This window comes from Stenella coeruleoalba, assembly GCF_951394435.1.
Source record: "Stenella coeruleoalba genome assembly, chromosome: 7".
Classification (NCBI taxonomy): domain Eukaryota; kingdom Metazoa; phylum Chordata; class Mammalia; order Artiodactyla; family Delphinidae; genus Stenella; species Stenella coeruleoalba.
This window is the reverse complement of record NC_137153.1, coordinates 113043229-113056336: the sequence shown is the minus strand read 5'-3', so window position 1 is coordinate 113056336 and position 13108 is coordinate 113043229. Positions and strand designations below refer to the sequence as shown.

General features: G+C 38.8%; 1 protein-coding gene across 6 annotated transcripts in view; it reads left to right on the top strand.

The window, feature by feature from the left end:
• Positions 1-13108, top strand: part of MAPKAP1 (MAPK associated protein 1) — a 230461-nt gene that overhangs the window by 115700 nt on the left and 101653 nt on the right. For all 6 annotated transcript variants that reach the window (XM_079925849.1, XM_079925852.1, XM_079925850.1 and 3 more), the window contains one exon: positions 5353-5529. In XM_079925849.1, the coding sequence (XP_079781975.1) occupies positions 5353-5529 (177 nt within the window). The remainder of the gene's footprint in view (positions 1-5352; positions 5530-13108) is intronic.

The following is a 13108-nucleotide window of genomic DNA, read 5'->3' as shown; positions in this document are numbered from 1 at the left end:
TTTCTCCCTAAAACTTTACCAGGAAATTTAGATTTAACTATTCCTGTGTGAGGTTGCTGTGGCTTGACAAACGTTATGATGTTATTTATCAGTTCTACTTTCCATTTATGGGGGGGTGTGTTTTAGAGAAAAGGAAATCTTGGGAGTCTTAAAAATCTTTTCTCTGACTTCAAAGAGATGAACTTCTGAGTTGCAACCATCAGGATCTTTCTCTTGCTAATGCCTGACACACTCTTAATATTGCTTGTCACCAAAATAAGCAGCAGAGATCATGTAATGAGCATTCTGGACATTTCAGAATCATGCATTCTTTTATTTTTCATTTAAAAAACAATAAGCATTAATCTGTCTTGTGTTCATACTTTAGTGTGTTTTGTATTTTCTGAAGATAAGAATGAACATGTCAGATCACATTTGGTAGAAATCTGGGATGCTTCCTGAAATGCTCCTGAATTTTCATATATGAATTAAATACCATCTATTTATGGGCTATAGGCTTCTGTCTCTTCATAAAAGCCATACTGGCCTTTGAACATAAAATGAATATTGGTCAACAATTCAATGCAATAAATTTTTCTAATGAAGAAATTTAGCTTTATTTGATGATATATGAATAAGGGAAATTCAGTTAATTGTACTCATTAAAGCTTTGGAGATCTATATATCTCCCCCAAAAGGATCTCTCTTTGGCAGCAGGCTCCATTTTGCATCCACTCATTTCTTAAACTTCCAGTCCTCTTACAAGCTCCATGGTACCTAAAAGGGCCTGCTCCTTCCATGCCAACCCAACTCTAAAATTAAGCCTCTTCTTGTGGATCCAGTTGTCCTGTACTTGTTTGTTACCGTTTTGATCATTCTTCTCTCTCTGGTAGTGACTCACAAACAGGACTTTTAGGTTTCTCTGTCTCATTGCTATCCACCATGCTTCTGTTAGATAGTTAATTCTGCTTCTGTGTAATCAGAAGCTTAAAAGTGGTAGAAGAAATTTTGGCAAAATGAGAAACCTTCTTCATGCCAGGCACTGTGCAGTTAATTATGTCATTTAATCCTTATAAGACCCTTATGCAGTAGTTATGGTTATTTCTTCCATAATTCCAGAACCTAGTAGAGAAAATGAGCACACTTCCCAATCAGACAGGCCATGCTCAGAGTCTCTAGGACAAGTGATTTTCTCTGTGTAGTGGGGTGAGAGATTTCCCAGACTTCTTTGTACTGTTCCATATTTCTAAATTGTCTACAGTAAGAATGTATTAATATTACACTTATCAAAAATTTAATTAAATATTTTATAAAGAAAGGAAAATGAAAGTTATACATACATATTATGGGACATCTGGAAAGTATAGAAATTTAGAAAGAAAAAAGTGCTCATTGCTTTAATGTAAATATAATCTTTATGAACTTTTTGGTCCCTTTTCTTCTAGTCTTTTTATATGTATGTAATTGAACATTTTTATATAGTTGTAATAATTTCTTATTGTTTTCTCCATAAAAAACTGAGATGCCAGTACTCATATATTGGTGAACTGTAAGAATGCCTCTTTCATTTTCACTTTTTCCTGGGCCTTCTTCCCTTGTCTTGAATTGCTATCTCTGATACATGTGCACTGCCTTGAAAGCCCCATTTGGCTAACAGGTATCAATGTGACAAGCCAGAAAAAGAAAAAGAAAAGCTTATTACTTCTCCTCTTCTCGTTAACACACACATCATTAATACCCTCTATGTTTTTTTCATGGGTAGAGTGATTCAGTCTACACATTCATATATTCATTCATTCAACAAATATTTGTTCTAAATGCCAGCCATTTTACTCTTCAGTGAGGATGCAGAGATAGTAGAAGAATCCTTGCTCTTTAGGAGAACATAGATGCATAAATAAGAAAAAGAGCAGTGTGGTAAGTTATATGCAGAAATATCAGCCAAGTTCTGTAAGAACACAGAGGAGAATCACTTGGATTCTCCTAGAGATCCAAATGATTCTCCTAAAGAAATCAAGGAAAGCCTTTCATGAGTAAGAAAATGGAGCTCAGACAGATTTGGTTGCATAGCTGGTTCGTGGTTGTGTTGGCATTAAAACCAGATCTCACTGCAAAGCCCGTCTTCCTTCCAGCAAACTGTCATGAAGAGGCACCCCGTTTTTGTTGTTTTGGAAGCTCTAGGTGTCTATATTGGGCAAAGTCCTGAGTCAGGGACCACAGCTGCCCCTTTTTTCTCTCCCCATTTCAAAATGCCACCAATTTCTGATTTGATCAAAGAGTAATGGAACAGAAGTAAGGAAACCTGAGTTCTCTGAAAACCAGCTTTGCCACCATTTAACTAGGTGATCATGGGCACCTTATTCCTCTTTTCTAGGTATCTATTCCCCGTTTGTAAAAGTGAGGAGATTGAAATAAATCTCTCTAAGCTTCTGATTTTTTATAAATAATATATCGTGGTTTCCTTCTCCTTTTTAGCATATGTAGCATTTCCATACGATTGTAGGTTCCCAAGGGCCTTGGGAAATCTTGATACACTATGGCTTAGGCAGAGGAGTAGATGGTAGTCAGGAGTGAGGGCTCTTGACTGCCTGGGTTTGAATCTCAGCTCTGTAATTTACATGCTGTTTAATCTTGCATGTAAGATGAACTTCATTGAGCCTTAGTTTTGTAATTTGTAAAATAGAAATAATAATAAAGGACTCACAGAGCTGATGGGAAGATGCAGTGAGCTTATGTGTCTAAACCACTGTGCCCAGTGTCTGGCACGTGGTACTCAATAAATGTAGCTAATGATACTAATGGCTGTTTTACTAGTACTAATTTGAAGTCCTGAAGCAGTTTTAGAAGTCAGAATATCACAGTAGCTTCTTTTATTAATGATTCCCCTGTAAAGGCACAAAGGAACCAATATCCATGTATAGAATATGGAAGTTTAGTCATTTTTTTTCCCCTTAGATGTTCAATTAAGGGTTGATAGAGGGTGGAGCACTGTTTACTGCTAAACTTTACTGAGGACCCAGAAACATAGAGTGGATTATGCACTCTTTTCCTTGCTGTGTTCCCAGTGCTCAGGACAGGCTATAGCACAGTGTAGGCACTTTACAAATGTTTTTTGAATGAATAAATGATATCACACTTTATATTTAAGAACTGGGGGGAATAATAGCACTTGGCACATTGAGTCTTTTGGCTTTCAGAGCTTAGGCTGTGACATTTGCTGAGTTTGTTTGGAGGAGATTTGGGGGCATCCTGTGACAATCAAAGCAGGATTCTTCTGATGCCACTGTTTGGCTTTCTGCTTTGATCAATAGACTTATTATTTGCCCTTGAAACCTCTGTGGTGCTAGGGATTCACAGACATTCCTCAGGATGATTTACACGGCAGTAAATAATCTGTGCTGTCCATTGCTTGCTTCATCAGTGTCTGCCCTGCTCATAAAATCCCGGAGGCTCAGTGGCCCCGAGGCTGGAGCACGGTGGACATGTTCACTCCAGTTACAGATGTTTGCACATAGAACACATAGATGTTTGCACATAGAACACTTTCATTGTTGCTTTGTTGCTCTAATATGCATCCACAATTTGTCTTTAAGGGTTGACCTAACTATACATGTTATTTTCCATCTGACTTTATTATAGTTACTACCATTTATTTTTTTACCTCTGTTATATGCTAGGCACTACATATATTATCTCATCAAAACTTCAAAACCCCCTCTAGGTGACTGTACCCTTTCTGTAGAATTGGAATCTGAAGGGAACGAAGCGTATTCTCTGAAATCATGTAGTCCATGAGCAATGGGGCTTAGGTTGAACTCAAGTCCCTTTGGACACAAAGCCCTTAGCTACTACACCATGATATTTTCCTCATCTAAAGGGCTTTCTTCTCCTTCTACAAGTGTTTTGTGTTGAAGTTGGTAACCTTTTGCAAAGATTGGTAAGTTTCCCATACCATTCAGAGATGAATTTTAAGTTTCTTAACAGCATTGCAAATACATGAAATTTATAGTGACAAACATAGACAGATTACTTTCTTGTTATCCATCCATTTAGTAAATTTACAGGTCCCATTAATTTAAATCTGTCCTTATTACCTATTTTATATAATAAATATCTCTTAGTCATGACAGACTGAGTATAGATCACCTGAAGTAGGCTCTCTCTCAATAAGCAGAGTTGCAGCTAAAGATTTGTGAATTAATTGGGAAAATTGCAAATCAGGTAGTCAGTGAAATAATTCATTGTCACATCCAATCAATAAACTTTGTAAATCAACTCATTTAATTCAAAAAATGATCTATATAGATCAAGCAACCAATTAAACAATTAGCATACACTTTGCAATTAATTAATTTAAGCATCAATCATATAATTAAAACTCCAGATTTAAGCCACAGAATTTAGAATCCTACCTCCTTGTGAACTATTAGGTTCATGCTTCTGAATGCTAGCAGATTTGCATTTTCACAATTCAACTTTGGTGCAGGGTATTTTAAAGTGTTTAAGTTGATTTCAGTTTTAAATTTTCTTTATGTTAGTTTAGTTTCCCACCCTTTTTCAGCAAATTGACTTTTTATTTCCCCCAAAGGAGAAGGAGTGTTAATTCTAAATTGGGCAAAGCTGGAATCTGGGAGTACTGACTGGACGTTCTGGGGAAGTGAGACAAGTCCAGAAGTACTTGAGAAGGCTAGGTATCTGCGTCAGGATGAATTGCATCATTTGCTTTTACTCTGTTAAGTGTCCTTGGTGTTTGGAATCAGATCCTGCCAAGTGAACCTGATATTCTTCAGAGAAAGGAGAACTGTAAAGATTGTCTTGGTTACCTTGAGTTCTTCTGATCTAGAGCATAGATATTTTCTTAATCCTGAACATAAATCAAAGACCTCTGATTCCCTCCAAATAATTTTTTCCTCCTTTATAGTTTTGTCTCTCTTTTATGATATTTATTTTATTATTATTATATTATTTACATTTATAAATATTATCGCTAATGTAGTGCTTACTTTTTCCCCCTGCTATACTCTAAGCTTTCCCCCCTGCTATACTCTAAGCTTCCTTTGAGGGCTGATACTCAATCTCATCTTTGATCAAAGGAGTTACGTTCTGGGTCTTATCTATTAACAGGTGCTCAGTAAATATTTGTTGAAAGAATAGAGCAGTATAAATGTTCTCCTTTCACATTGTTTTTCTCCCCCTTTGCGGTGCCATGTGTTTTCTCTTTATCAAATGAAGTGGGGTTTGGGAGATCTAACTGTATCACCAGGCTTTGGGGTAAAAAACAGTAGTGTCCCAGTTTGCTGTACACCATAGCTTCTGGTCTCTGCATCCCTCCCTCACCTTGGTGTTCACTTACCTTTTTGGTTTTTCTTACAGTGATAATGTCAGTGCCTACTGCCTGCATATTGCCGAGGATGATGGGGAGGTTGACACAGATTTCCCCCCACTGGATTCCAACGAGCCCATTCATAAGTTTGGCTTCAGTACTTTGGCCTTGGTTGAAAAGTATTCATCTCCTGGTCTGACATCCAAAGAGTCGCTCTTTGTTCGAATGTAAGTATTGACTCTGTTATTTATCTCAGTATCTCACCTCTACCTTCTAGTACTTTGGATTTGATTTTGGCTTTGTTCATCAAATGAATGATATTTGGTATCTGGAGAGTCAACATGTAGTGATTACTTTCAGAGAGATGTTGGGGACAACATTTGCATTGTATTCTGTGCCTCTGCACCTGGATTAAATGCAGACTGCTTTGCAGTAGCAAATTGTATTAGGTATATCTTGAATGTCATGTCTAGGAACCAGACCTCTGGAAATACTGGGGTATTTTGGGGCCTATGAAGGACAAATTTGGGGTTTCCCTCTTTCTCATTAAGGAATCCAAACTGAAAATGTGCATTGTAGCCACTTCTCTTTTGTGACTTAAAATACTTCTTTTTCTCTCCAACTTTGTTCAAGTCAAATTTGATTTCTCTTAGTTGCCTTCCATTAGACTGAGCAGAGGTTCTTAATCTTCCCTGTGCCTTTGGTAGTCAGGTAAAGCCTACAGAAGCCCTTCTCAGAAAAGTGTTTGTAAATGCAGAGAGTAAAATTCACAGGAGTACGAAAGAATTCCATTATATTTAAATAGTTATCAAATTATTAAACAAATTTGTGATATAGTAATATGTACTGGCTTTATTAATACATTAAATGACAAGATCCAGAGGCAGGTCTAACAGTAACTCCTGACGTCTCTTGTTTCAAAGTAGTGGTAAGTGTAAATGATATTTGAGAAATCTGCAACAATTGTAATGTGCTATGATGGTATCTGTGGTTTCTGTTCATGACAGAGTCACCAGTACTGCTCATATGACTGTGGTTTGTTGACTGCATTCATAATTCAAGGAGATGCTAAATATCAGTTAGAAGTTAGTTAAAATAAAAATGTAGTTTTTGTCCATTCACATCTGTAGAGCACCTGAGTCTTACACATATGTCCTGGTTGTTAGGGGAAAACCTGCAGCGTTTTCTCAGCTTAAGGTCTTCTAACAGAGGCCGTGACAGTCCCACTCCTGGCCATCTCCTGGGAGCAATAGCGATCCCTTTGGCACCCCCTGCTGTTAGTAACCAGCAAATTCACTGTCCAGAAGAGCGATTGCTTTAGAGGACTTTCCCCCATCTTTTAAAAACATATTGCCTTTGTTTCAGGTTTTTACTACAAATAGGATTATGTTACCTATGATATATGAGTATTTTGGGTGTTTCTACCCTTGACCAAAGAAAGAAATCTGTGTGCCTGGGAGTGAGCTGGGGGTGGCTCCTCAAGCTTTATTACTGCCATGTTTGGTGTATATAACATCACATATTTTCCTTCTTTTTACATTTCAGAGGCACTAAAACAACAACTTTAAAGAATATTAAAGTAATTTAAAAGTTTTCCAATGATTCCTCCATCCCAGTATAATTATTTTCATTTCTGTATAATCATTTCCACATGTATATATATTACAGTTTCAGTTCTAGCGTACATATTGTGTTATTTTTACTTAACATTATATTACAAGTATTTTGATATCTGTTCTTAATTCCTACAATCTGCATTTATTATGTAATGTCTCAGACCTTAGGTAAAAACCTGCAGCTGCTTTTCTAACAAACTGTTGATCAGCAAAAATAAAGGGGCTACAGAAACCCTCATGTTTATGCTGTTCCTTTCTGGACTTCACGCAAAGACAGTTCTGTGTAAATGTACAGTTTACTCTGATTTGGAAATCTGAAAATCAGTTCATCCTTGTTATAAAAAATTTTTTACAATTGTAATTATATTGATGTTCATATTATATAAAATAACTCATTTAATAAAGTAGTACTTGAAATTTTCAAAAAAATCTAGACGGAGACAGCCCCTGTTTTCATGGAGCTTACTGTCTAGTGGGGGGAGAGTTGTCAAACAGATCATTCAACTGTGATGAGCAATACAACAGAAAAATGTTTGGGGTGATATGGATGCCTGTCAAGGGTGTTGAGATTCTTTCCTTGTTTTGGTTTTAACAAGTGATTCTATAATGATAGTCCTTATCTATATCCCTTTTATTTCTGTTGAATAACTTCCTTAGGATAATTCCCTGTGAATAGGATTATCGATCAGGGTAGAAACATCTTCAGATTCTCGCTTTGTATTGACATATATAGCCTTCTGAAGAGGTATCTATTACAGTGCTACAAATAAAATTCATAAAACCATCTTTTCGGTCTTACCATTACAAGGTGTCATTAGAAGTTTTTTCTTTTTACTTTAAAAGATGTATATAGGGACTTCCCTGGTGGCGCAGTGGTTGAGAGTCTGCCTGCCGATGCAGGGGACACGGGTTCGTGGCCCGGTCCGGGAGGATCCCACATGCCGTGGAGCGGCTGGGCCGGTGAGCCATGGCCGCTGGGCCTGCGCATCCGGAGTCTGTGCTCCGCAACAGGAGGGGCCACAGCAGTGGGAGGCCCGCGTACTGCGAAAAAAAAAAAAAAGAAAAAAAGATGTATATAATGAAATGTCAGTACTTTCTGCTTGAAATTCTATTGTTTATTAATAAATCACTAGAAGAATTGTTCTCATTAGCACATAATTTTTACTACATAAATATTAACATATGATCATAGCAGTCTTTTGATCTGAAAGTCCTTTTTCAAACAAGAGCTTTAAAATCAGTGATTTTCAGTAGAATGAGGTTGGGGGTGGTTTGCGCATACCTTCCTAGGAGAAGCATCTAAGGCTACACAGTGTCTCACTGTGAACCCTACCTTCCAGAGAATGGGAAGAGAGAATGGGAAAACAACTGCTTTAAACCTGATACTTTTTTTTTCCTGAATTACTCCCATCCCTGTACTCTCACTCCCAAACACACACACCACAGTCAGTCCGGTTTTTATTCTGAAGTCCAGGAGTTTATTCAACATGTCTGGAGTGTTTCTGAAAACACAAGGTCAAGCAAAATCTTTATATGTGAGCATTTAGAACAAATGTCAATACATTTTCTCTTTCTTCTTTTTCTCAGTTGTCTGATGAAATAGTACAAATTACTGACCGTTTGCCCTGTGTATGTTTTTTTTGTTCAACAACCTCCCATTCACCTTTCTGGTCTAAATTCCAAGTTAGAAAAATGTCTCCTGCAAATGCAGGACAGAGCAGACCTTTAGGAGTCTCCAGGGACATATCCAAAGTTTCAGAGAGTGAAGTGCCAGCAAAAGAAGTGAAACCATTGCTCCTTCTCTTCATTCCCTCCCTTTCCTCTTTGCATCTCTCTCCCAGTGCAGAATGGGCAGGAAGTGGCTGCATAGACACTGCACTGAACCAGGAAGAAGGAGCTAGGTTTGACAATGGAAAGTGAATTAGTATTTACTAAGGGCCAACTATGTATATGTTATTTCATTTAATCTGAAAATAGCCCAGTTTTTATTATGACCATTTTAGAGACATGAAAACTGAGGCTGGGAAGTACTGCTCTCAGGCCTGGACTTGACCCCATGCCTAACTTCAAAGTCCATTTTTTTTCCAACACCCTGCTGATGGTTGGGATGTGGGTAGGGGAATCAAGTATTGGTCTAGTCATTCAAGTGAATCCCACCGTCTTAAGGCCAAAGTTCAAGAGCATGGTGACCCCTGGAGCCAGACTTCTTGGGTACCGATTCTGACCTTGCCCTTACTAGTGTGTGTGAAATCTCAGATGAATTACTTGACTTTTCTACAGCTCAGTTAAATGAGGGTAGTAATAATACGTCTCTCATAGAGCTGTTGTGAGGATTGGATGCGTTAATATGTGCAAAGCACTTAGAACAGTGCCTAGCCTAAATAAGCATTATCTGAATAAGTGTTTGCTGCAATTGTTGTTATTATTAATAAAAATCCTCTGAGGGCAAGAACTGGATCATTAGTGCCCCACAGCACCCAGCATAGCTCCATTACTATGGTGATAATGGAGTAAATAGAGGGATTGAGTAAAGGCTGAATTGGAATAACTTTTGCTGAACACGGACAGGGGTGGACATTGGAGATCTGCAGACATCCTCTGTGGCAGACATCCTTTAAGACAGGGGTCCCCAACCCCCGGGCTGCGGACTGGTACCTGTCGGCGGCCTGTTAGGAACCAGGCTGCACAGCAGGAGGTGAGCAGCAGGTGAGTGAGTGAGCGAAGCTTCATCTGCCGCTGCCCATCGCTCACATTACCGCCTGAACCATTTGCATTACTGCCTAACCCATCCCTGCGCCTAGCACAGGGCTTCCTAGAGAAGGAATGAACGAATGAATCTTCAGGTGTCTGCGGGCTGCTCGGGGAGAAGGAGGCCCTTGGGCAAGCTTTCTGTCCCACCTTGCTTTCTGAGCCCACTTAACCTCTTCTACAGCCCTGTTTCTGCCTTTTGAATACCATGAAGCCCCAGGTTGCCTTCTGTTTTTCAGAGGCCCTCATACCGTTCAACCAGGAGTCTCCAATATACCATCTTTCCCTACTCCAAATGAGGCAGCACAGCCTTTGAACTTAGGCTAACCTGGGTTCAAGTTTCAGCTTCACTAGTGACTTGCTCCATGACTGTGGTCTCAGTTTCTTCATCTGTAAAGTGAGGATGGTAATTACTACCTCATGGATTTGTTGTGAGGAATGTTCTTAAATGTAAGGAATGTACAGACCTCTTTTAAAGGAAAATTAATTCTCCTGGAACTTCAGTGTTTGCCCAAATTTGTTTTATTATAATGTTACTTAAACACATACAAATGTAAAATTCTAACTATAAATTCCATGTCTTTATGCAATCCAAAAAAATTACAAATTAAATGCAAATAAAACTATAACATTAATAAAATAAAAATTAACAACTTTAATGCAACAGATGATATTTTGCTGAAATTAAATCATTGATGTGGGGTTTAATGGATGTTAATTGTTTTACTTGTCAACTTGAATCTTCTGATTTTCATATGAAACATCAGACTATCATATTATTTGTCCTTTTAAACAATGAATGTATTTTTAGGTACTAGTCCATTATTTTAATGGGCCAATTGATTTATAGTGCACCCCCCCCCAAATTTTAAATTTTTTTTAATTGGAAAAATAAAGAACATTTCTGCTAGGATGACCAGTTTATGCCAGTCCTACCCAGGATTTTCCCTTTTTTATTTTTTTTAGTTTTTTGGCCATGCTGTGTAGCTTGCAGGGTCTTAGTTCCCCAGCCAGGTATTAAACCCAGGCCACAGTAGTGAAAGCCCGGAATCCTAACCACTAAGCCCGGAATCCCTTCCCCACCAGGGAACTGACTTTTAAAATAGAAAGTCCTAAGTCCAAGAGCACCCCACTCAGTCCCGGGTGAACCAGGATGATGGGTCACCTTACTTTCTGCTGTTGTCAATTGGTTCTGTTCATAGATGGGCTCTCTGCCTCATTTGTCCTGTGCACAGTGTGACTTGCATACTGCAGGGGATGAATTCTTCAGAGATCAGCAAGTCTGTTCCGTAAAGAGTCTTGTGTACACTTCTCCTGTCACTTTTCCTTATTCAACAAACTGTTTTGGCATATAGCTTGCACTGATGCCGTTTGGCCTTTCTAAGTCAATTACTGATGTTAAATAACCAGCTGCTAGGATACTCAACCCCCCAAATCTCACCAGCTTATCCCACATGTTGGCAAACTTTTTCTATAAAGGACAAGATAGTTAATATTTTAGGCTTGCAGGCCATACAGTCTCTGTGGGTCAACTCCGCCATCATATTGCGAAAGTAGCCATAGAAAATACGTAAATGAATGGACATGGGCTAGATTGGTTGACCCTGGCTTTATTATATGTTTATTTCTTGTTCACATCTGTCTAATGAAGGTCAGGTGGCTCTCCTGGGTATTTCTCCTCCAAGCAGTGACTCAGGGCTCCCCCAGCTGGATGGAGAATGAGGAACATGGAAGACTGGGAATGGTCTATATCCATATGTATCTATCTATTGCTTATATAAGTCACTATATACATCTATTTATATATCTGTATAAAATTTTGCTTTTCAGTGCAAATCATATGTACATGATTTTCATTGGACTAAAAGCAAAATTTTTAAATTCTGAAACTCAAGAGAGCCTGTGAATGCATCTTTTGACCCTAGGGGGTCCATGAACCTCAGGTAGGAAATGCTGCTATGAGAAAATTCGTTCAGACCCTAGTGTGTAGGAAGTGTTATGTAGTTGCTATTTGTTATTTTTATCAGAGATTTATCAGCCTGAATAATTTACACTAAGTTGTATATGGGGTTTAACTTTTCTTTGGGTTATTTTTATTGCACAATTAATACATGTCCATTAGATTGGGTTGGCTCAAAAGTTCGTTAGGGTTTTTCCGTAAGATCTTATGGAAAACAGAATAGAAAAATTAGAAAATCTGTTTTTTCATATAAAAGAAAATTTCAAATTTCTCTTTGTTCCATCATGCAGAGATAATGACTTATTACATTGTATAATGATTTACATTTAAAAACAGGAGCTGGTTAACTTAAATGAATCCCTAATTGGAAAAGTGTTTTGTGGAAAAGAGTGTGGGGCTGGATACCTTTTGATATTCTTACTGAGTTGGGGCTAGGCTGGTTTTGCCCTCCCAGGCCCTTGGGCCCCAGGAAACCCCTGGAAATAGAGTTGTCGTTAGGGGAAGGAGAATGGATTACTCTAACAAAGTGCAAATTAGGAGCCTGTTAGTGGACGTGGCCTCCTTTAGCAGATCAGCAAGCGGACTTCTAAGGTATCCATTGTTCTTGATTGGTTTTGGATAGAGCAAATGTGTGTATAAACAGGAGTCCCTAACTTGCTGACTGCTAGTAGCTACTCTGAGCCGAAGCGTTGAAGTTGTTTGGCTGTCAGCAGTGTGGGAGGGGAGAAGTAGGGGACAGAGGTATTAGGGTGGCCCCTAATACTAGTTAAGAGCTGGATCTCAGCTGGTTTTCAGCATCTGAAGAAGTGCTCCTTGCCAACAATGACCACGCCAAGGCCTTTAGACAGTAGGACAAGGGAAAATGAAAATGAGATCTTGCAGTGGACAGGAGAGGAACTTGCATTGTCCATCTCTTCCTATCCCCCAGCCTGGGCTAATTCAATCAGAATTTGTGAAACTGAGTTGACTTTAAAAATGGCAGTGACAAAAGCAGCTGGGGTGGTGTCATTGCGTTACATGTGTTGACATTAATGTTTCACACTGGGATCCTGCTCTGGGGTGGGGAAGAAGGGCTTTAAGGGAAGAAAAGTCAAAAACAATAAAACGGACAGACTCTTCCTAGATCAGAAGTCAGTTAATTAAATTGCCCTCCTATATATGTGTTTTACTTAAAATGTTTAATATGTCAGGTGGATGTGGGAAAGGAGTCATTTTAACCAAGAGCTGCAGAGCAAATAGAATCCAGTTAGGATTTTGCTATTTGGGAGATGGACCACGGGGTAGACGTTGGAGGATCTTGTACCAGAAGCTGGGCTGCCTCAGTCAGTGTGGCCCAGAGAGCTCCCAGAGACTGCCGTGGCTTCTCTTGGCTCTGCATAAAGGGAAAGGTTAGCTGCTTTTTTAGGAGGCATGCCCTAGATTCGTTGCTCTTTCCTGTATGAGGGCCTTTCAAAAAAGAGTCTCAGTGGTTTTAGTATACAT